The sequence below is a fragment of the Anopheles stephensi genome, chromosome 3, assembly GCF_013141755.1.
Source record: "Anopheles stephensi strain Indian chromosome 3, UCI_ANSTEP_V1.0, whole genome shotgun sequence".
Classification (NCBI taxonomy): Eukaryota; Metazoa; Arthropoda; class Insecta; order Diptera; family Culicidae; genus Anopheles; species Anopheles stephensi.
In genome coordinates, this window is record NC_050203.1 from 29580299 (window position 1) to 29605744 (window position 25446).

General features: G+C 42.8%; 1 protein-coding gene across 2 annotated transcripts; it reads left to right on the forward strand.

Annotated features, from left to right (window-relative positions):
• The first annotated feature begins 358 nt into the window (after positions 1–358).
• LOC118509391 (tyrosine-protein phosphatase non-receptor type 61F) lies at positions 359–25309 on the forward strand. Of its 2 annotated transcripts, none has more exons than XR_004905874.1 (8): positions 359–2199; positions 16271–16444; positions 16521–16783; positions 16855–17080; positions 17155–17301; positions 17391–18304; positions 18415–22831; positions 22905–23198. XR_004905874.1 is itself a non-coding variant. In XM_036049938.1 (8 exons), exons 1-8 carry the CDS (start codon positions 2038–2040, stop codon positions 24053–24055), a joined length of 2037 nt encoding a protein of 678 aa, XP_035905831.1. In that variant the 5' UTR covers positions 359–2037; the 3' UTR covers positions 24056–25309. The 2 variants fall into 2 exon arrangements, 1 of the variants encoding a protein (XP_035905831.1); XM_036049938.1 differs by lacking the exon at positions 22905–23198 and adding an exon at positions 24031–25309 and having other exon boundaries at positions 18415–18540.
• Positions 25310–25446: the final 137 nt, after the last annotated feature.

The window sequence follows — 25446 nt, forward strand, 5'->3', positions numbered from 1 at the left end:
AAAGGTTTATTTCGCATGTAAAGGATTATTAACTCCCCAAAAATTAAATGTCATAGATAAATTCGTTTTAATTCCGAATTTAACAGTAATCGTGCTGTCAGATCTCCTGTATCCACAAATCACCAGGTGAGGACACGCAATAGCAAAATGTTTGAAGGCTCAAATAGGTGTTCTTGATCGATTTTAACTATTATTTTGTAATGTTAAAGCTTATTATGTTTTAAAATCACTACTTTCACTGTTATCAATTATTCACTATCACAAACAGATCCTAAATCGTTGAAAAACTCCTATTTAACCAACCATAAATGACACAAGCTCACACACGCATGGCAACCACCAAAGCCGCCGTTCCGTCACCGCACCATGTACGAATTACCTTGGCACACGGAAAGTGTGATTTAATCTAGAGCTCGCAAAAATCCGAGCAGGGTAGAGAAGGGCAGTGCTAAAGAACCAAGAAACAAGACCACGAGCCGAACAAATTCCCATTTGCTTGTGGCTGCAGCCGTCAATTCGCCAGTGGTACGAGAAAGCAGGGCTGTATTCGCTGTAGGGCCCACCGTACCCCTGAGGCCCTGCACGAAACACGTACCCGAGTGCGTGCGTGTGTGTTTGCAGAGAGCGGCATCATCATCATAGTTGCAGGCGGCTCGCGGAAACATCCCAATTTCCATCGCCGATTCCATTCCGTGACGCGATCCGTACGTGCGTGTGCGTGTTTGTTCCATACCGTTTGTGTTGTAAAAATGGTGTAAGCGTCTCGGATTTTTTTTTCGTGCCAGTGTTGCATTTCCGTTTATTCCCAGTTTTTACGCATCGGTTCACGGGATAGACGGGGCTTGGAAGGTGCGGTGTGCGGTGCAGGAGTGTTCCCTAATCCCTCGTGCTCGATTGCTGCTTGACCGTGTGGCGGCATGGGTTTGGTCGAGCGAAAGAAAATGTCGGCGAAACATCATCCCATTCATTGACGGGCAAGTGTGTACGAGTGTGCGTGCGTGTGTGTAGACGTGCGTCATTTCGTCGGGAATCCATTAAATTTTTGGGTCCAGAAAATCGAAACAGGGTTTAACAGCGAAACGCAGCGTAGAATCCAGTGCCGAGAGTGTTTCCGTCCGTGAATCTACGTGCGTGTGCTAAGTGGAGATCTTCTTCTTTTTCTTCTACCTACGCCTGCCACCAACCCATTCGACGTGCGTGCAGTGTAGTGGTGTGGTGTTGTGTTTTTGTTATTGTTACATCTCGCACATTCTCCATTCGAGACCCCAACATGGAGCAGCGGTACGGCAGCTAGCGAAAAGAGTTGCTTCATTGTTGGTCTAGTACTCGCAGAACGGTGTGTCGCTGTGTGAGTGTATTTGTGTGTGTGTGTGTGTGGACCAGTGGAAACAGTCCGCTGGTGGTGGCAGCGTTGGCTTTGTGCAGCTCGGTTGGCCCTTTCGGTTTTGTGCATTCGAGATCCCGCGTGTCTCCCGCGACAACGTCGATCGAGTCGTGTAAATGGTGGTTGGCTAGTAAGCGCCTGGTGTGTGCTGGTGTGAGTGCTGTCCCCGTAGGGAGCAAGTGTGCTAAAAAGTAGCGAAAGAAGGGAAAGGAAAAAAACAACAACCACATCGCAGCATACCGTGGAATGCAAAACGTCACGGCGGGCTAAAGGCAGCAACAGTGTCGTCCAACTTTACTTGAACCCCCTACTCTCTCCCTTCATTTAAGGTAGCACAGATTAGGGGTACAAAACGACAACCCGCCCACAAATACACACAGCCCGACAACAGCATTTTAAATATCCGCCGATTGTGCGGCGTCCCGGTACACTACCTTGCGGCGGAGTGGAAGGAAAAGGGGCCCGGGGGAAAAAAAAACAGTGGCACTATCGATCGGGGGAATATCCCGAAAAGGAAGGTGTTCGATTTTGCGACCACGCCAGCTGCTGCTGCTGCTGCAACGGGGGCTGATAGTTACGTTAGACGGGAAAACCCCGTTGTGTCCGATCGAAGTGACAGAACAAGGGCGTCCGGCCGACGGTAAGCAACGACGATGAGTACCGCCAACAACAGCACCACAACCACGACCACGAGCGGTGGGAATGATGGAAACAACAGTGGCGGAGGAGGAGGTAACGGTGGAAGCAGCGGGAGCAGCATCGAAGTCGAATACAACGAAATCGTATCCCGGAGAGGTTGGCCGATGGTATTCCAGGTAGGTTGGTTGCTTGCTTCGATGGGTTATGTTTCTTTATGCTTCTTTTTTCGTTGCCTGCCTCCTGTCTCGGTCCCATTCTTCGCCGACTGCCTGCTGCTGCTGCTGCTGGCTTGTTGCACTTTTTTTTTATAACTCAGCCGGCCATGAATGTGATTACCAATCGAGAAACCAAGCGGCGTACGCGTAGGAGGAGGACACGCGTTGGGTTCTGTTCTGGCATGGCCTGTTTTTTTTCTCGTTTTTGGGCATCCAATGTACATGGTGTATGTACCATGTTGTTTTTGGCCATACACCCGTTCCAACTAAATGGCTCCGCGGGTGACGACCGTTCCCGGAATGGGGTGTAAATGAGTTGGCCCCGTTGGCTTAGGTCATGTGTGCTTGCGTCTTTCGGTGTGCAGCTGCGGAGATTCCGGGCCTGCTATCCCGTCCCTTGCACGCATCCGCTCACACACAAACACCATCTCCCACAAGCGAGAGGACGGAACCGGATCGTTGGATTGTGGTTTTTGGGGGAAAATTCACTAGGCGGCTGCTTCCGGTTGAACGACGCAGCAAGCGCAAGAAGGCTATGGTGTTCGGAAGAATTTTCTTTAATTCGCGGAAATTAAGTTTATTTCGAACATTTCGTGAAGCAGAAGCAAGAGCGCCATCGATCGGTTTTGTTGCTGCGTTTTGTGTGTGTGTGTGTTGCAAATGTGGTTTTTATTATAAGCTTTTCGAAGAAAGCTGATTGTTGTTGTTAATTTGCTTTCGTGTGCTCGGCAGCAGCAATCAGCCAACGGCAGGCAGCACCAGGCTGGATTGTGCTTTCCGATCGATCGTTGTAGCATTTTTGGGGGAAAAAAAGGTTGATGGTGTGAAAATTCTTGTCCTAAAAGCGACAAGAGCATTCCAACAATCGCAAACACCACCACAAACAGACGGTGGCTGCTATGCGAAAATAATTCTGTTGTCAAGGGCAACGTTATTTGTTTCGCTCTCGTATCTTGTTGTCCCGTTTTTTTTAGATAAGAAATATGATGTTTCCAGGAACATTTCTGCAGCTCCCGAAACTACGCCGCAAGACTAGTGCGGTGTGTTGTGGAGTTGGTTGCTACTGCACCAAACTATTCCGTAGTATCATTGTGTGTGAACTGCACGTGCACCGATGCAGCCGATCGACCATTGTAGCCCTGCACTAATAAAACACTTAAAAAGCGGAGGCCGGTCAACAGCAGCATATACAGCCGATATTGGACCGATCGATGAATAACAGCACCAAAGGACCGACAGCATGTGTTTTTTTGTTGTTGGATCGAATCGTTTTCAAAAGCACATGTAATGGATGTTTATGATGTGTGAGTGTGTAATAAAACGTCGGAATTAGTTTTATCCGGTCCGGTAGATTACTCGACGAAGACGATGATGATGATGATGTATGAACACACTCTAAAAACCTTAGACAACCCGTCTTGCGTTGTTGGGGGAGATAGTTGTTTCATGTTACGTGATGGGTCCCCCCAGACCAACAGATAGATGAATCATGTTCATTTTCGTCGTAACTATAATACGGCGTGGAAGATCCGATTGCAGCAGCAATCTTCTCGGAATAGATTTTGTCATATGGCATCCTTTTTTTTAGCGAGGTTCGTTGTATTTTACATCCGAGGAAGGAATACACTACCTACTACGATCGTTGTACCGAAAACCCTTTTTTCGGATGTCGCTTATCATTAGCTCCTTCTTGGAGCTGTGTCTGTAGCTAATCATTTTCGAGTATAATTTGCCTGTGTTTTACTTTGCACTTCATTTGGCAAATTGAACTGTATTTCAAATGGAAGAAAGTTCGTATTACTAATGCATTATGTAGTACAATTATACCTCTCATACAGAGATATATTTGTATCAGTATTACGAATATGTTTTTTTTTGCATTCAACGCTTAAATATAAACCATATATCAATAACTGGCCAGATCTGGCTATCTGGCTGTAATAAATATCAATTAAGGGGATCCCGAATCGGTAGGGCTAAACTCATCAAGGTTATTCAAGTATCTATTTTGTTTTTCTTCAAAAGTATTTGGGAGAAAAAGTAAATCAGAATCAATTTCAGAATTATTCCAGTAAAATCCTAGAGCTCTCAAGATCTTCAACTATCCTTGAACCTCATTTTTGTGATATTATTGCCTTCTACTGTGTATGTCTTTTGCTCTGAATGATGTTTATCGACTGAACAGAAACAGAAGCTCATGCTTTCAACGCCTGCAGAATGTTTCGGAACTTCTTCTTCTTTTTCCTTGGCACTACAACCTCGAGAGGTCTCGCGGTCTGCCATTTCTGGCTTTCTGGTGACTTAATTTTACACGCAGCAAATTAGTCAGCCTTACGTACGGGGAGGCGGTCCAGATGGGATTTGAACCCCGGTCTTGCCGTGTGAAGACCGGCGCCGCCGACGCCTCGGTTACCGAAACGCCCCATATTTCGGAACTGAGCATCAGTAAAAACATCTCACTAAAATGCACTTTGTTTTAGATTTTGCTTGTCAATAGGAGTATTTTAATATAATTTTCATATTGACAATACGGCATCGGTCCGTCATAATTAATAAAGAAAATAATAAATCATTTTGATATTCATGTTGTACGTTAAATTTGTCCAAATACTCATTAGATGATAGAGGGTTCTCTTATTGCAATTTTTTTCTATGAATCTTGGATAAGAATGTATTGGATGGACGGTGCCTATTACACCATTTGTCCAAGTATTCTCACACTTGCTTAAGGGTCTCAACCCAAGTCATTACGTACAACAAGCAAACAATTCGGCGAAAGTACTACTTAATCCATCTGGTTTGATTGAAACTGTATAATGAACATGATTCTTCGGATAAACCAAGAGACAAGCAACAACAACAAGTATTTTACCTCCTATTTCTTCAAACTATGTTCTGTAACAATCAAAGACTAAGTAATAAAAAAAACCAACACAAAAATAACAAGCAGACTTGCAACAAATTTGATCCTCCTCCTGCTCGGTATATTGTATCACACAGTTTATGTAATTTCGTCGCGATGGCGTCCGGTGTGGTGGTATCAGTGCAGAGCAAATTCATCAGAAATCAGGCACACCTTTGCTTGGAGGCAGCTTGTTTCGCACCCTGGTGGGATTCGCGTCGTCGTCCCCGCAGCAGGGAAAAGGGGTTTGTTTATCATTGGCACGAACTTATTATGTTGCCCCGGACTCCATGCTCTTAACGATTATTCTGTGATTCTTAATGTCTTCCTGGAACTCCGTTATCAGAGATGACGGGGTTCCCGCTTACTATAGAACGGTGCCGCGGCAACACATTATTCGGCCGACGCATTAGTTTCACGCATTTTGCCGAAACCTCTCGATACATCATGTTCATCAGTGTTTTGTACAACCGCGCGGCAATCGACTACGAAAAGTTATTTTCTCCAGCCGGATAAATGCGCTCATATTTCCAGCCCACCATCGCCAAAAAGGTTGATCCCGTTTTTCACAAACAATTTAATGCAATCCAAACGTCCGCTTCAAAAATGTGTGTGTGCGCAGCGCGTTTGTTTACATTGTATTATCACGGCACTAACAGAAATGGCACGAACCAGACCCCAGCTTTAGCTGCTTCTCGATTCCTGGAAGAACGAAATAGGTTTTCGAAGGTTTAAATTTATCAGTTTGTTGTTGGAGGGTGTTGCGATTCTCCCCCTGCGACGGGAACGCGTTTGCGGTATGCCTTGCCCCCATCATTCCCCCCGGTGAGCATCCAGCTGACGTCACAAAGCGTGTGCTCCACGTCGCCCTGTTATCTCCTGCACCCTTCTGCAAGGTTTCGCTCGTCATAAATCGATGCAGACGTTGCGTCGTCTAGGGTACGGGCACCTCAGTTGTGGTGCGATTTTTCTTCAATATTTTTTTTTTTGTATCTGCTTCTCGTACCGCGATGCGCCGAGGAATCTAGAGCAGTAACCGCGGGAGAAGAACAGCAATGAACCCTCCTGACTTTGTTGCTCTGTGCTGTCGGGGGTGTTTGCATTCTTGCCGGCATTGTGTTCAGAAAGTGTGTGGCCGACCCTCTCAACAACAAGCGGAAAGACACGAGTATTAATCGTCGACCGGCAGGAAGGGGCTGTGTAAGGAAGGGAAGGGAGGGGATACAGTTTGTATATGTTTAATGTTTGTCCTTCACCTGGCTCGCGCTTTGTCATTACTTCCAAGAACTGGGCCGATCGTTTACAATCTATTTTTTGTTGTGTGTTGAATTATTTGATCGTTCGCTGTATCACGTGAGGATCGCTTGGACAGGGGAGGAATGGGAAGGAAGGGAAGGAAGAGACAAGTAGACTGACGAGAGAAAAAACTCCGTTGGGCAAACATTTGTGTGTTGCTATGGGGTGTAGACAATGGCAGTGGTGACGATGCTAGACCGTCACCGGAAGAAGAAAGTGGAGAATGAAATATGATTTCGATATGGGGCATTTAAATGATCCTCAACATTCCATTCTAGTGCTGCAGCCCGGCGCTACAGTGCATCGCTTAATTATAGGCGCGTTTGATTTATTTCCTTTAAATAAAAATTAACCAAATGCAAACAGAATCATTTGTCGTCACACACGCCGTCAGCCAACAGAATGTTCCGATCATTCTGAGGGACATTTCTTCTTGTTCAACAAAATTTAGGTCTTCCATGTCTCCTCTGACTGTGAAAGATCTGATGAGATTTTATAGGTTGGTTGTTTGGTGATATTTTCATGACATGACCAATGGAGAGATTATAGTACAGCTCATAAAGCTCCATTGTCATTTCCCACATATAAGGACAAACATAATTTAATTTAATCGTCAGCTTCGACCGTCGCGACAGTTATTTTCAAGTGGAGAAGGTTTCTATGGCTTTACTATGGCTCACATGGCTAAAGAGCAGTTACCACCCTTGCATCCCTGGTGTTGACTTTCGACCCGACTTTTCGATGGTTGATGTATTGGACGACTTCCAAAGTGCGATCACTTATATGTGCATAACCATCGTGTAAATCGGTATCTGTTAGTGGTTCTACCTCCATTTTGGTTTTTACCACATCAATCTCCATTGAGGTTTTGCGTCGTTTGCTTGTCGTAAGCAATGACTGCATGGGAAAGCCTCAAACCGTGATGATGTCTATGACATCACCGTATGACAGTATATTGCACGACCCGTAGAAAAAGGGCTCGAACGTTTCCATCTCCGAATCTCGGATGACCCCCGCCAGAGCCAGCTGCAAGACAAGACAGGCATGTGAATCTCCCTAGCCTGGGAAAATAGGGACCTAGGATCCTTGGTGGCAGCTCAAAAGGACCTCAGAGTTTACTTTCCACCTTCACCTGGAATGCAAATCAGTTCAGTTCTTCTGCGTTCAGTTCTTTGGAATGATTGCAAGGTCGACGATCTTCGCAAGACAGCATCAAATATCCGATTCTGTCAGGACTGTATCCCTGTACGCAGGACTGACCATCCAGCTATAGGTAAAATAACTCTAGGAGGCCAGTAATGACAGGCCAAGACCTCTAGAGGTTGAGGAGTCAAAGTGGATGAAGAATCGTGTACCTCGTTATTCTTTTTTATCTATCTCTTTCTAGTTTTGTTTAAATTTATTTCTTTGAGGCCATATAATTATGTTATGCACTGTATATTTCCATGCACAACTTAATAGTTGATAAACTTATCGAAGACAAAAGTATTGCAAGTCTATCTGTATCTACCATTCAATTGAACGCCTTTAGCTTTGACTTGAGCTCTTCATATTATAATTTTTTCCAAACTTATTTGTTGAAAAGTACAAAAAACTGGCACTTACACGGCTACTTTGTTATAAATACAGCTTTAAACAGAGTGCGATTTTTTGTGAGAATTTTTCCATCCTCGCCCTCTCTCTTGTGCTGCTTGGCATAAATAAAGTGTTATAGCTTTTTATTTATGCTGTATTATGCTTAAAATGAATTCAAATTTCGAACAAAAAAAAAAAAGGCCACCCTCATTGTTATACATGGTTTAAATGCCAGTTACTTGCACCTACATCGTTCAAGCGTTAGAATTTGTTCTCTTTGCTTCCTTTAGTTTCTCTGCTATATTTGCGTTCGAGAGAGGTCCATTTTTTTTTCGCTGCTCCTGCCTGCCAAGCGTGTGTGTGAGACAATGTTCCCTGAAGCGAGCACACAATTTCGAGGAAATAATTAAATTAGCAAGCAAGCAACGAAAGAAAAATTGACTCACGCACAGAGCAGTAGCAGCAGCAGCAGCGTGCAGACGGCTCACGAGCAGAACCAACCGACACAGTGAGCTGCAAAGATTTTTTTTTGTGATATGGTTGCCTTCTCCCTGGCGGCGGATCTTGCAAGAAACGTTGCCCGAGTTCCTGCCACACCAACAGGCGGTGCCAACGTAGTCGTCGGTGGCTACAAAACACTCACCTTACGGGTGGACGCAGTAGTACGGTGTTGTCTATTCTGTGGTATGATCGATGTCTAATGACCAACCAGCGTACCGTGGTCGTGTGTAGTGAAGAAGATAAGCGCGGGACAGTAGACCCCACCGGGAATGGATGGACCGTGCCTCTTCTTCACCCGCCCCCAGCCCCACACTCCCCTTACCTCGAGGAAGGTTGACGTTTGGATGTCATCGACACACACAACATGACGTCGGTGTCCATCCACCCCACCGATGATGAAGCGTGTTGAGGGTACTCTTGGTGTACTAGAGGTTATAGAATCGCGTTTTTGTTGCTGTCAGTATATGCTTGCGATGAGCAATTTTCAACTTTGTTTACGTAATATATCAAGTGCGTTAACAGACGCACAGTCACAGGCGGGAGCTTAACGCACGCCTGTACGAAACAGAACCACAATGCGCCTCGGTCTAGTAGAACTGGGCCAAAGCCAGGGGCAAAAGGAGGGTTAAAAAACCGCGTGTGTGCGTGCGGTTTTGCAACGAAACATATTGGAAGTCGATTCTGTAGACAACATTTCTACGAACTCTATCCATCCGCGAGAGTATTTGGTTGGTTGCTGTTGCTGCTATTGCTGTAGGCCAAACGCGCACATCACTCGTCATTATTAGCATTGTCATATTTGTTGATTATTTCCCAGAACTGTGAAGAAAATGAATTGTTTTGCCCTTACCATTCACATACTCCCGTACGGTGGCGACCTTATCGCGTAGCGGGATTACGTATCAAAGGAAGGGGACGCTCACAGATTCTGATTCCGATTCTACCAGGTTCACCGATGGTTGAATCACAAGTTGACTTATTAGTGTGGCGCTGGAAGGGGTGGCTTAGTAAGCCCACCCCAAACGATGATGATGTGCAGCATGTCTGCATCATCACATGTTACTCCCGCGGTGTCAAAACGTGTATTTACACGATTTAAGAAGTTTGAGCACGTTTGAGCCCCGGAAGGATCAAGCAAGCTTATGTGTGAGTAAGCGTTTGTTTTCGCTAAAATTAGCGTCATGGATTTCGTTGGAAAGAGATAAATACGATTTGCCTGTGCTGATGATGGTTGTGCTGTAAAGTTATTCAAAGTCTATATACGGTCTACGGATGAGCCTAGGGAGTGACGATCCTACTGTACCGAACCCTTGATATCACATCAGGCAGGGTGTGGGTTCGAACCTAATCTCTGCATTGACCTCCGCCCTCGGACAGGGGTAAGATGGACTAACTATCTGGCAATGATGCGTGGTGCAAAGCTACTTCACTAGTGGGTAAATGCAACTTACAGGTATAACCTGCCCTGTAGGATGTTACGCAAAAAAGAGAAGCAAAAGGCATCCGTCCAATTCCAGATTCGAGTTGCGTCGTGTCTCCGCTACCGAAACTGGGGATTGTCCATTTGCTTACGGGAAGTTCTCGCGTGGGAAAAATCCGGTCCGCCAACGTGCTTTCAAATTGTCCTCAGGAGACATCATTTCCCTTCTTTGATCTTGCTCAAACTATACGACGAAGGGGTGGTACCGTTAAATACTACCGTGTACTATTCGGTGCTGTGGCATTTTTGTAAAAGTTGGGATTGATTTTCAGTTTTAATTCGAAATGAATTAGCTAAAATTGTGCCTTTACAAGGACCAGGTTCAAGCGGAAGAAGGAACTATCTAGCTCTACGACAAGGCAGTGCTTTGAGAATAAAAAAACGAACTATCTGTATGTAATACTTTAAAATTGTAAAATGAGGTTATTCTTCTACTAAGAATTAGAGTATTTGAAAGACTTTGATACGGATTTGATGTGGACACGAATTTGGATATCTTTAAATCAAATAATTTGTATCTTTGTTTTCGTGCCAATCAGACTGGTGTTGCATAGATATTAATTAAAAATTTGTTTCTTCTGGCATCTTCAAGCTGTCTTTTTGAGCATAAAAAATACTCAAAAGTTGCTTTCCAAACACATGATTTTGATTTTATCGTAAGAGCAATCAAGCCAGATAGTTTCTGCTCACAATGATCAACTTTTAGCAATAGAAAAGATTGATAGATTTCTAGCAATTTCATCGGCTAATTTTTTTTTTTGATAAATGCCTCGAAATGTTTGCAAATTACTTGTTTTATTTATTAATGGGTTGTTATTGAGCCTTCAATTCATAATTGATAATACTGATAAGGTTGGTGAGATGTTTATATAATTTTGACAAATATCACAACAATCGATTGAATCCAGTGGTGGCAAACTTCTCAGAGGAAAGGGCTAAATATTACTTGATAATCTTTTGTTAAACTTTTCTTACACTGTCCTTCTAATATTTGTCAATAGCAATATTTACAGAAATTGTTGAGCTATAAAAGTATTTTCATTAACAACCTGAGACGTTCTTTGCCCGATCGCTGGGAGATCCTTAAATGTTTTTTTAGTTCTTTTCGTTGACTTATCCAATACTAAACGTTAGTCAAATGTCATAGTTTCTATAGAAGTTAATTTTTAGAAATCTTTATTCACATTGGTATCATTTAAAAATCTTTAATGATTTTTGACTTGATTTGAAGTTAATATTTAGAAATCTTTATTCATAGTGGTGTCATTTAAAAATCCTTAAAATTCCCAATTAAATTTAACCAGCAAAAGAACCCTATTTGTAAACAAGCACTCACCACAAGTACTTAACTTTAAACGAGTTTCGCTGAAAAATGCAGAGTTTCACGACAGTAACGAAGCTCTTTATTGTCAAGAACATCAATTTCAAGAAATTCTATATCAAGTTCAAATTTAAAAAAACTAGTGTATGATATTTTCTTCATGATTAATCAGGATGTCGTATCATATAATGGTACATTTGAATAATTTGACTGGATAAATGAATGTTGCAATCCCGTTGGGAGAAGTTGCAACCATACAATGGAATGTTGCATGCAGTTGGGGGAAATTTGCATTTCGGCTGTGGAATTATGCAATTTCTTGCGGTTGAAATATTCCACCGACTTATTAAATTGTTCCATTATATTATTGGAACCTTCTATATGACTTAAAATATTTTCTATTAATCGTCGTTTATGTCCAATATTGAGAGTATCATTAATAAGGGTTACGGTACAAGTCCAGCATGCAATTTGTTTTTCCAATTAAAATTGAATTCTTTGAGCTAACTGGTATTTGCGTTTGTGCTAGGAAAGCAAATTTTCTTATTTTCTCCCCTTGTTTATCGACCTAAAAATGCATCTTTCACACCTTTTCACAGTTGTAACCATTGCACGAATTTTCTGCAAAAAAAAAAAATATGCCTGCGCTATCTAAATAATCAACAGCCAAACAGTATTAAGAAAATGTGAAATTTAATTGATCGGTTTTCCTACTCCTACACGCGTTGCGCGTTGCGTGGACCGCCTAACGTGATCGAGGGACACGAATCCAATTTCCTACCGCAACTGTGCAGATGGAAGAAGCTATCAATTATCAGCTGGTGCGCATTTTTTCGATTATGATATGTGCAAACATTATTATTTGGAGGACACCGGCGAAGCGTGCTTAACGAACGGGGCTGATTAAAACGCATTCTTTTCCATCACATTGCTGCGCGCTACGATCAAGAGCGAACAGAGCAGCAGCAGCGGTTAGGCACTCATATCCGAAAAGCGGACCGACCGGATGTGCGCGAATCGGTATGCAGACGCACCTGTTGCGGTTGCATAGGTTTGTTTGTTTGTTTTTGTTAGCTAATGACGATTCTTCTTCTTACTATGGTGGATTTCAATTTAATGTGGTCCTCTTCGCGGCGCGCTGGGTCGTGGCCGTGGTGGTTAGCAGTAGTGACGCGACCTGTTGTGGTCGATTTGCACACAGTGCCGTTAGTTTCGCGCGAACCGTAGGGGAGGAAGACACACATTTCCATTATGCTGACTGGCGGCACTTGTCCTCGTGGGTTGGCATTCCGAAATCCGTCGTTTGCGGAAGTTTGGTTTTAAATGGCACGCATATCTCGGGCCCCAATTTCGCTTGCAATGCAACTGTTCCAATTGGGGATGGTTTGCTTTCCTTTACCTCGCGTTCCAAAAGGAAGTCGGAACGACAAAATTCCAATCATTAGCCGTTTGGTGGGCGGTTGTGATAAAGTTTGCCAATGACAAACTCGTTAGCGTCGAAAAGCGCGAATGGAAGGAAGTTTGGAATCGTCACTAAAATGCGCTGCGAACGTTAGATTGCAAGCAGGAAAACTGCAGGACATTGAATATGGATGAGAAAGATCTTCTTTTTGTTTACTGTTTCTGTGAACCACACAATGTCCAAGGTTTTTCCTACAGTCTGTTGCTACTAGCGGATATAAAATTTGATTTATGACTCAATTTTGAACCTCAGCTAATGTAGTCTTCAATTAATTTTCCCCTGGTTTTTGGCAAAGTTTTGTCGAGGTTATGAAGGCAAGACAAACAGAGGGTCTTAATAATTTGAACAGCAAATCGGGAGGGTTCGGTGACCTGTTCCACTATATTGAAAGCAATTAATCATCTTGACCGTTGCACAGTGAGTGGACCACTCTTTCTAACATGGGACAAGAATTTTAACTCCCCCATCTCCATCTTCAACTGTGTGTGCACATGTTCAACGCACTGTATATAACCTTTTCGATTTGATTAAAAAAAACTAACCCCAAAACCTGTCATCAGTTCCATTCAGCAGGAACCACCCCCTTTTAATGTGTATCATTTGAACTTCGGGCAACCGATCAGGTGGAAAAATTGTCTAATTAACTAGTAGAGGATTGTGCGTTCAAGCGTTTTGAAATGGTTAATACTCTGCACACATGATTTATATGCTAGCGCGATGGTTGAATGTGGTCGGTGCGGAGTTTAACAAAAAAAAAAAATGACCACTCTAATTAAATATTACAATTATTTAAACTTTTTTGAAATACAAAGCTGAAGGGAATCAATGGCATACATTTTCGATAGTATTTGAGGAGATAATTTGAGAAATTTATAAAAATTGAAATATTTGGAGAAAAACTAAACCCTTTTAATAAACTAAACTCTTTTAAATCAATTAAAAGTCAATGTTCATAATTATATTTTAATTTAAAAATAAAAGTTCCAAGACATCGTCGCTCTTTCTTTTCGATTCGATCCACAAAGGTGTGATCAGGGTTTTTTCCCATCTACTGAACAATTTCCCGTGTGGTGGGTTTTCCTTATTCGCCCGACCGCGTTGAGCTGATATTAATTATGAACATTGCTTCTGTTGTGTTTTTTTCGTTTAGAAGTTTGATTTAAAAAAAAAATTATAAAAATTTCTTTATTATATGTTTTATGACTAATGTTAACTAATTTTAAATTAAGCTTGATCGCTACTTGTCTCGAAAGTAGAACAGCAAGAATAATTTCTCGATTACAATATTTCGAAGCAGTTTCACCTCTCATGGTGAAATTTGCGATACTGTAGAATTATTTTATTGTATTTTCTCTAGTACTGTAACAAAAGCAGATAATGATCTTATCATCGTGATGAGTAATAATGCCATCGATCTAGAAACATGTGCTGTGATTTCCCGTGCGACTGCGTGTCTAGGATTAACATTATTATATACGGGCACCTAATCGCTAGTTACGATGCGATGCGGAAAACCCTAATTTTATGGAGCGTTCTATAAAAATATTCCAAGGGTTTGGCTCAACAGAAATTTTCTGATACCTTATCGATTACTATTTGAAAATTAAAATTTGTCTCCGATGTTGCCTTGCCATCAAAACGTCATCGATCCAATGATGAGTGAAATTTTCTTGCTGCAGCTTAACGACCATTGTCAAGATATTTTTCACAAGTATCAACATCTGTTTATTCTAAGAAATTGGTTACTGCTGCTAAAGTTAGAGAATGTATGGGCACAATGCACGTCACGTTCGGAATTTTCTTCAAATATTGTAGAAATGTTCCCCTAGCTAATAGCTGAAGGACAATGGGATGGGATTTGAGCCTCGGTCCTGCCGTGTGATCACCGGACCGCCTCTCTCTTTCTAGGACAAAGCTAGTCCTCGATTTTCCCTTCAGGAGTCAGAACCTCATACGATGTTCTTGGTTTTTCTCCGGAAAAGAGAAAACGCTGTCAAAGTTACTTCTGCTCTTCGTCAGGAAGTTTTTCACGATCTGCAGTTTTTTACTATTTGTTTTTGAGGTAATGTTGATAGATAGTGTGAAATTGTGAAAAGGATTCTGAAGGAAGTCTTATCGTCTTATTCTTCACATGGCAATATCAGTATCAAATCTCACCTAGAAGGTTCCTGAAATGTCTGGACAGCTACGGGCAAATAAAAAGTTGGGGCATCTACAAATCCAGTCCTAGTTAGATTACAGTTCTACACATTTTTTGGACAAATAAGATAAACATTTATTCAGCTCGAAATGCCCGTGCACTTATAACATACCAATTCATACCGTGTTAGAGGTGTCTCTAATAATCCTACTTATTCAGTGCGCTCTAAACTTATTTCGTACTTGGTAATTACCTGACCCAGGCAGCAACTATCCAGGCTTTCTCCCATCGCATCCACTTCACCCGTGTTGGAAAACTTTAATTCTGTAGCGTATAACACATTTGCCTGATGGTATCACCCGGGGTACGCCGCCCTGTAAAGATGATTGAATTTTATGGCGCACCATGCTCGATGTACGCATCCGCATCCACAGAGTTGCAGCCTCGCTCCGCCAGTAATACGGGGAAATAGTTAGCAGCAAAACCGCTGGGATGCCGATTGGTTCTGATGGATGAAGTTTGACATTTTTGCACCGGCACACACAGTTTCCACGCGGCTCTCGTGCGCTTCCGCAACCCTTCCGCAACCGTGTGCCGTGTTAACAAAACGTTGGCAACAAACTTTGCGATGGAATCGGGGCAAAACTAAACTAATTAACTAGCGCCACGTTGTGAAATTCCTTTTCCATGGAAATTCAGAAAATAATAACATTTGTGTCATTTTCCTGCGCGAGACGAGCGGCAGCGTGTGGTGTGCTGGGTTGGGAAAGGTTGATAACTTATCTGGCGGTGGTTTTACGCCGGTTTTTTTTTTTTTTTTTTTTCATTGCATAAATCGTTAAAAAATGTGCACCGCAATTAAGTGTCCGGTGTTGTGAAACAATTACCCGCACTTACAGAGAGTGCCACTGATCGAGTGTTGAATGGTTTTTTAAAAATTTATTGAAAAATCAACAATCGTTAATGAATGTGACCTTTTTTTTGTATTCTTTTTATTTTCGTCTCTGCTTTTGTTCAATTAAAGCAAAAGTCGATAGACAATTCTAGCAATTTTTTCCCCTTACATAATCCACAATAAACTGTGCAGAGAGTGTCGGATTTTCCGTGTATTAGTGCACTCGCAAAACATCTGTTGTGGGCTAGTTATTTTATTGCTGGAAATTGTGGAAGCATTATTTACATTACGACCATATCGATCTATCGGTCAATCAGCGCTTTACATCGAAATGAAAGTTGTTCTCACTTGCCTATTTAAATTGCTTCCTTAGACACACATTCAAACTTCCATGGGAATGGCGTTCTAAATAGCTAAACTAATGCTAATATATTTTCTATTCCTTCCTTTCCCATTGCAGGATATTCGCGAGCGAAGCGACATTCAGGCACGGGCGAAAAAGTTTTCCACCGACGAATCGAAAAAGTTGGACAATCGGCGACTGAATCGATACCGGGACGTGCTACCGTACGATCATTCCCGGGTAGCCCTGAAGCGTGGCGAAGGTGACTACATTAACGCGAACCTGGTGAAGGTAGGCACACGCTGATCACACTCTCTCGCTCTGTGCTTGTGGAGTACTTCCATTAATGTACTGCTTTCTTCGCTAGATGGAACGGGCTGGACGGAAGTACATTCTCTGCCAGGGACCGCTGCCGCTAACGGTGGGCCACTTTTGGGTGATGGTGTGGGAGCACGATTCGCGCGCCATTCTAATGCTGAACAAGCTGATCGAACAAACGACCGTCAAGTGTCACCAGTACTGGCCGGCAAAGATCGGCGAACAGCATCGGCTCGAGCTGACCGATGTGCAGCTCTCGGTGGTGCATCTGAAGTGTGTGGAGTATAAGAATTTCTGCAAAAGAACGTTCAGGTATGGCTGTCGTTGATGGTGGAGTGTTCGTATGAGGCGTGTTATCCATTTTAAACTTCCCTCTCCCACAGACTGACGGACATGGAGACGGGCAAAAGTCGTGAAGTGATACAGTTTCACTACACGACTTGGCCGGACTTTGGCATCCCCAGCTCGCCGGTAGCATTCCTACAATTTCTGAAGGAAGTGCGCGACTCCGGAACGCTCGATCGTGACGTTGGCCCACCGATAATCCACTGCAGTGCTGGTATCGGGCGTTCCGGAACGTTCTGCTTGGTGGACTGCTGTCTGGTGCTGGTAGGACGATACACCGTGCACTGTCAGAAGTGTTGTGGTGGCTAATGTTTTTTTTTGTTTTCCTCGATCATCAGGTCGATAAGGAAGGAGAGGATCGGGTATCGGTCCAGGATGTGCTGCTCGAGTTGCGACAGTACCGTATGGGACTGATTCAAACTCCGGATCAACTGTACTTCTCGTACCAGGCCATCATCGAGGGCATGAAGCGTATGAATAACTCCGTAAGTTGAGATTCCACTACCACCTCGCCAAGGACTTCGCATTGGTGCAACACATTTAAAATGCTCTTTTTGGTGTGCTCTTCCCACAGTCGTTCGAGGAGTTTGAAGAGCTGTCGGTGGTGTCCTCGTCCAGCCAGCAGAACAGCGATCAGGAGGATAACGAGGATACGCCACCGCCACTACCGCCCCCTCGCACCCATTCGCTCACGTCCAAACCGTTGCCGGTCATACCGACGAGCGAGAGCGTGCACGAGGAGTTCCTGCTCGGCAGCAGTAACGGGGGCGACCGCGACAAGGTCAACAACCTGGTCAATCTGGAAAAGAGCAAGCAATTTGAGATGGGTGACGAAAACCACCATCATCACAACAATCACCATCATAAGCGAAATGACAGCGGCAACAACCACCACAACAACCACCATCACCATCCGTACAGCAACCGGCCATTGCCACCGATCGTGCGGGACAGTTCGCTGTACAAGGTGAACGAGCTGGATAGCGATGGTGGTGGTGGTGGTGGTAACGACGGGGATGGAAGCAGCGGCAGCGATGGCAGCGATTCCAACGCGATGAGCAGCGAGGATGAGCTGATCGAGGAGAACGATAGCGATATCGGGGAGGCGGAAGACGATGAGGAAGACGAGCTGAAGAACCGCGGCGCCATTGGCCGAGACGTTCCGTCCGATAACAGTGATAACATTAAAAGCTCCCTGCTGGATGAAAGCAGCAGCACGACAACGGGAACGACGACGACAACGACCACATCCACGAGCGGCGGTGGCACTTCGACGGGCATCTCCAGCTCGACCTCGGTATCTACCAGCTCGTCCACCACGGCCAGTGCGATCGGTTCGAACAGTTCGACGCTGGAGTCGAAGCGGGGTGGTGTGGACTCGAAATCGAGCGAGCAGCAGGCGTTCAATGCGAACTCGAGCCTACCACCGTTGCCGAACGGTGCGCTGGACGATGGTGACGATCCGATCTCCAGCCCGGAGCGAGAATTGTAAGTAAACAAAATGATGGAGACAGGCGTTTATTGATCACGCTACAAATTGTTCATTATAATCGTGTCGCCATGTATTCATTCTGAAACCGCTTCCCCTTCCTGTTTAGGTCGCCGAACGCCGAACTGCGGCGCCGCAAGCGCATCGAGCGCATGTCCGCGATGGAGGAGAAGATACGCGAGATCAAGCGCAAGCGGAAAGAGGTGGAAAGCAAGGGATCGCCGAAAAAGCGCAGGTTATTACTGTTTTCCATTGCAGCCGGTGTTTGTTTCAGCGTTCTGTGCGTATATCTTTACACCAAGCAGATGTAAACTGCTGGCGCCTGATTTGATGCAGGCTTGAGACGATGCAACAATGATGCTGTTGGTGAGAATTGTAGCAGGGCACTAAATCGGTGAGAGCTAAAAGCAACAGAAAAAAAAACAACATTAAGCAGTGTACTAATAGGCCAAGGAAAAATCATTCCTACATGTCAGGCGGTGGCGGCAGCAGAACGAATCAAAATGTCTTACAAAGCTGATATCCAGCTCCTTCACAAAAAGAAACCGCATTAAACGCGCGCGTAACTTTTGATAGCAGCGTGGATCGGTTCGATTATACATACCGATTATACGTACGACGATCATCATCCATCCCACTCGTATTCGGGGTACATACATGACGGTGAGATAATGTTAAAGTGGTGTGATTTTGAACCGTTTATTCCGATGTTTCCCCAGGGGTGAATTTGGACAATTATTTTGTCCTGCAATCATTTTTTTTAACTGAGGTTTACATAGCAGCAGTTCTGGGATGTGTTTGATTATTTTTCCTTCACTCTTCCACTACATACGGGAACTGTGGAACGACCGCAAAAAATCTATAACGAATAATAACGCTTGCAAAACTACTGCATTCCTTCGAGAATGTCGCTCTGCGCGGATCTTATGATCGATCGAGTTTTGGGAGATTTCGCACACCTTATTTATTCACACCCATCGTCAAGTGGCGGTGATAGCAGCAGCTTTGATTAGTGAGACGCTGGCGCCGGCAAGCGGCAAGAATCTCTTTTTTTTTTTTTGGAAATGTGCCCCGCTGAGAGCCGTACGATGGTTACTTTGCGACTTTTGCGATTGTGAAACAAACAGGAAACAGGAACACAATGGACAACAATTGATTGTAAATGCCGATATCAGTTAAGTGTAGTGTTTTAGTATGTTATTTTTCTTCCCCCCGTTTATCTCTTAGCCTAATTTGCATTCTGAACCGCTGGATATATATATTATTTCATCGTTTAATTCTGTATCCCCCGTTTCCCAATCACTAGTAACGTTCAATCCATTTTTTAAAGTGTTTAAGAGCAAGCAAAGATTTCGATCAGTTGGCACCTACAAAAGAGGACAAGAAAAAAAAACTTTGCGACTGTCGACAACGATGAAACGAATTTATGATAAGCAATTATTGTTCCCTGCAATTATCATGCTTGAGTAAATTATGATAGCATTTCATTCGTGCATGATTTCTACGCTATTAGTGTGGGGCGCTGTGGAGGATATAGGAAGCACGGGAGCAGAGAGCCGTTGTTTAGAACTTATTTTTATACGATAGTGTTTGTGGGGGTGGGGGGGGGGAGACGGGGGAGGACAGGTGGTGAAGTGACGGGACGGAAGGAGTGTTCAACTTTTGTCCTATCGTCGTGTCGATGTTTCTTGGTAGAGCTGAATGCATGCAAGGCAGAGGAAGTGCCAGTGTTGCATTTGCGTTGCACACTAATATTTAAAGCAAGTGAGAAGAACGTGAAGCGAGTGAAGTGGACAATTTTACATCTTAAAGGACATCGATCTAACGATTGCAATGTCCTTCCCATGTGCTGGGAAGGATTTGCGTTTTGTTTAATTTTATCTAGTTGCAAACATAAATATGCTTTCCTGCCTTTGCAGGAGGAAGAGCACGAATTCTGCATTGTTTTATGTCTTCGTTTTATTTGCACTGAATTAATTGTTCAGCAAATTACAGGGTTGCTCAGTGCCAGTTCAGCATCGTACCACTATAGTCCTGATTATCAAACACAAACGTCTTCTCAAACGTCGGTAAACTGTTTGGTTTGGTATTATGGCTATCCGTTGGGCTTAATCAAACGTTTACAAATCGGTGCCAGATGCTTCTCAAACGGAAAGTAAAAAATCGCATCACCCATACCAAACATACGTTAGAAAATTTTTTGCTCCGTCAGCCGTGTTCAACGGAAAGTAAAATTTTCTTCCGTTAAAATTATTTTTGGTTCGATATCAAAGGAAAAAAAATAATTTTGAATATTTTAAATTAGTTATCACAGCAACTGCTAATTTTTAGCTAATTTTTTTTAATTTATTTTAATTGAGTAATCTACAGGAGCCAGTCAAAAGCAAGAGAGCTACAACAGCACAGTTCAAAACAAAGTTTTTTTTTTAATTTAACAATTACAAAGTATGCCATTGCTTCGACTCACGAGCTGCCTGCTTCGAGTTGCATGCCCTTACCATCGAATGCGCGACATAACGACCGAATCACATGCCGTTACCATGGAATCATGGGCCGATTTACATGGATTTTTGAATGCTCCTGTATGAAGCATTTGATGTAATGAATAGCCCGGTTAGGCTGTCACCATTAGAAAACATTTTGCTGGCATTTTTATACGAATAAACGGCTAATAAACCATAAATGGCAAGAAAATGTGTCGTACAATACCAACATCAAACAGTAGCGATAAACGAAGCGAGACTAGCTTTTCTAGCTAGAGTTTATTGGTGATCTATACATTAAACAGGCGGAAATGAACGTGTTCGGATGGCAAAGAAAACTTGGAAAAGTCTTGAAGCAATTTGTTTACATTTTTCTTTTACAATTTGTGAATTTTTCGTTGAATTCTTGGAAATAGTTGGTACGTTCATTTTTGCTTTGACACAATATGTAAAACACGCGTAAAATAATTTAAAATAATGCTTTCCATTGCGTTTAGTCGTTAAAATTATCCTGTTAAAATTATCCGTAAGTTCTTCGAGAGAAGAAGCGAATTTGAAATGTTATAACATTCACAAATCCATGGATACCGGCACGTGATTCCATAGAAACGGCTTGCGATTCGACCATAGGGTCACTCTTTCGATGGTAATGGCTCGAAGCAGGCAGCTCGTGAGTCGAAGCAAACGGTGAGCGATTCGAATGTAACTGTAAACAGGTGTAATACAAATTTTGCTTTCCGTTTGGTTAGATGCTTTCCGTCGGAAGGTTTTCCATTTGCATTTGACCATCAGGACTCTTATATGTCAACAGCATAAAACGTTTATCCAACGTTTATCAGTTGGGATTTTACGGAGTTTGAAAGTCTGTTTTTCGATGTTGAAAAGAGCTAACAAGGTTGTACGGCATATACGGTGTTGAATTAGCGTTTGATACTGTTGATACGTGATACTGTTACAATGTGGAACTCGTCTGGAAAACCCTGTAAGAGGAATGTTTTGTGAATGTAATCATTCTTTCACCATTTTATCACCCCCCCGAGCGAATGTTTTTTTCCCCCCATCTGCACACGTGCAAAGTTTTTGGAACCTTAAACTAGTGGAAAAGGCACACATACACACACACATACACGTTTGTGACACGACAGAGTATAACAAAAAGCAGCTGTGAGCAAACAGATTCAGAGAAAGGGAGAGAGAGAGAGAGTTAAGAAAGATCGAGTATACATATAAATATATACATACATTATTATATATGTATATCGTCCACGGTTTTTTGCTAGATAATATTGTATTGAATAGTTTATTTTTTATCCCATATTTCCTTTTCTAACAAAACCGAAAACCAACTTCCCCAACCCAACCTTCCCCCTTATCTTTTTTATCAATAGTGGTATGAAAATTGTAGAAATGTTTTATAAAACCACAGCCACACCTAAACACACACACACACGCAGAAGAAGAAGATGGTAAAGGCGAGGGCACGATAATGATGAAATGAGGCAACATATTTAGAATTGTGAACAAACGAGCCAGAAGTATGCAGAATGACTAGTAACACAGTAATATGGAGGTGTAGTAAAAGAAAAAGCGAAATAGAGCGCAAGACAAGAGAGAGAGAGAGAGAGAGAGAGAGAGAGAGACAGGGCGAACGGAGAAGAGAACACATACTAGGCGCAGTATACCGCAGTAGAGATACGTGTCTAATATTTTTGTTTAATCTAGTTAAAATTGTATAAAAAAAAACTTATATGGTGTAATGATGGTGGTTTGTGTTGGTTTGTGTTGCTGCATAGCTGTGTGTTTGTGTGCGTTTGGGAGAAAGAAAGCTGTATTGTTTTTGGACTGGTTTTTCCCCCCCCGATTTTAACGATTTTTACTGACCACTATTACCACCAGTTGTGTTTTTTTAACTTTGGATTTTTGTATCAAGAAAAGGAACAGTGCGCGTGTGTGCGTGTGTGTGCCATTATTAGCGAAAAAGCAGGAAAGTGCTTAGGATAACCCCCAGCACAGCAAACGAGTTCCGGGGAAGAAAGTAAGAAAGTACGTTTCCAAACTCGCTCTCGCCGACGCGCCCAGATATTCATGTGCTTATGTTTCTTCTTTTTCGTTTTAGAAAGTCAACCGGTCGAATTAAGCGAAATATGCGTAGCGAAAGAAGCAAGTTGTTTAGCGTTGGTTGGTTGTGTGTTAGGTGTAACGAATCGTCTGCCTTTCTGCCCTGCGAATGCGTTTGTATCTGAATAATTTGCCGGTCCGCTGGTCTTATCTTTTGAGCGCAACTGGCTGCTGTGTGCATCCTACAACCATTATGGGGTTAGTTCAGCCGCCCGGCGTGACACAGGAAGGCACTGTGCGACGGGAACCTTAATAGAACCGCGGGACCTCTCTCGTGGTGAAACTGCTACGGTGAGTGGTTGATACGTTTGCTTTGTTTTCCACTGCTCAGACCGACACAGCCCACAAACAAACCACATGAACAGGACAAACACGGATGCTGTTAGTCGAATCGTAACAATCCTTAACAGCGCCCCGGCACTGACCCGATAGGCTATAGTAACGTAGGAAAAAAGGCGGGGATAGAACCAAATTTAAAAGCGCTTACCACCGCTTTGTGCCACACCTTTTAGGAGCTTTTGGTGATGATTACTAACTGGAAAATATTTGTTTGGGAAACGGCTATTTCAAATTAAGGCACATTTTGCTTCTTTATTGTATGCGGTAAGACCAGGTTTAGAAGAAATAATTGTAGACAAAAAAGACGCACACGCACACACACTTAAAGCACACTGTACAGGTAGGCTACTAAAGTGTTTTGTAGAATTTCGATCCGTTTTTAAATGTGTTCCCACTCTTTGGTGTTTAGCATTTTGTTTAGATGTTGTCATGACTGTTTACAATCGTTATAGATGTGATTTTGTAGTTTATGAAATTTATGAAACTATTGTATGTACCAAGAGTTGATGTTGAACACGTACCATCACCGCTTGTGGGGTAGAATTATTTCGGCGCATTGATTGCAAACTCTCACCCAAAAGAAAAAAAAAAGAAACGAAAAAGATACATGCACAGAACAGGAACATTAATTATTGCATGCCTTTTCTCGGTATTTTTTGTTTTTATCTCGTTGCATTCGATCTGTCGTTGTTGAAATCACTTTATAGGACACAACAATTTATTCTCATCTCTCTCTCTCTCTCTCTCTCTCTCTCTCTCTCTCTTTCTCTCTTTCTCTCTTGCAGGAAACAGAAAGAAACAGAGAAATGATATTTGGAAATTCCCTGGAAGGTATACTTTATATGTCACATTTAAAGTAATCCTTTTTACAAGCATCAAACATCCGGCACCGCCGACCTGGAAGCAGATCTTCAACCCCCCTTTAGGGGATCTACAGTTCCGGGAGTGGTGCTGGCTCGGAGGTTAACATGTCTATTGATCGATCGATCAATCGCACGATGAAATGCAATTTCTCTAACACACACACACACATACACGGACACGTACCACACATGCTCACACAACCGACGTACACACAGGAACGACGGGTGCACACCGAAGGCAAAAAAGACTGCTTTTAGCTACGGTAAAGTAGCGTTAATCAGGGGGTTTTTTCGAAAGGGGAAGTAATAATTACACAATTTCGATACGGTCAATTTCGGTGCAATATATTACGTCTGGCATCAGTTATTATCTGCGGGGACGGGGACGAAGGCGAGCATACATAAGATTTATGGTTTTGGACAATCTTAACAACGTTTACAATAGTCTAGCAGTAGCATCCAGCGGTCGACGACCAGTACGACGACAGCAATTAGGCTTAATCAATAATTGACTTAGGCGACGAGTACAAGCCAGTAAATTTGTTTTTGGATTTTGAAAAAATATTTTTTCCCATCTACTGTGCTGCGAACACAGTAATACGAAAGGGATATTGTACGTACAAATATCCAAATGTTTGGATTTGATTGTACAGTGTGTGTGTTGTTGTGTTTAATCATTTATTGTTAATGCAACAGTTACTATTTCTCCACCTTTTTGTGACAATTTGTTAAACGGTCTACATTCGGTGCGTACACGTACTGGTATACACTGCGTTATATCAATCAATTATTACAAATATTTGTTCACACATACACACACACACGTTTACACTTTCCTAACACTGTTACGAATGCTTTGAATTGGGTATCATCGATTTACAGTTGAGTTGTGGGTAATTTGGTGCGGGTATACAATGCAAGATAGGGATTTAAGACTAGTGCTATTAACCATTGCCAAAATGTAACAGTAGCATGCAGCAGAGGTGGTGTTCAACCATGGAAAGCAACCTATAATCAATTCAACGGAATTATATCCCCCGTGGGTAAGGTATGGTTAGATTAGTGAGACAAAAAGAAAACACACACACACACACAATTCATGAAGGTGTGGTGCGGTGAATCCTGGTTTATATAAACACAGCACTCGTTCACTCGGATACGTACAACAACATTTCTAATAAAAACAACTATTGCTCATAAACGGTTGGCGTTGAATTTGTTTCTTTACAATGCGCTTCTGTGCGACTCTACATTCATGCAGTCGGTGTAGAGGCCTATAGATAATAACAGTAATAGAATTGATGTGTCTTAAGAAATAGACACACTTATTTAGTGAAA

Bases quoted from the DNA above. Each gene is read 5' to 3' on its own strand.
- LOC118509391 (XM_036049938.1), top strand. From the start codon at position 2,038: ATGAGTACCGCCAACAACAGCACCACAACCACGACCACGAGCGGTGGG. The intron at 2,200-16,270 runs GTAGGTTGGTTG...TTCCCATTGCAG, and splicing joins GTTGGCCGATGGTATTCCAG to GATATTCGCGAGCGAAGCGA. The intron at 16,445-16,520 runs GTAGGCACACGC...TTTCTTCGCTAG, and splicing joins TTAACGCGAACCTGGTGAAG to ATGGAACGGGCTGGACGGAA.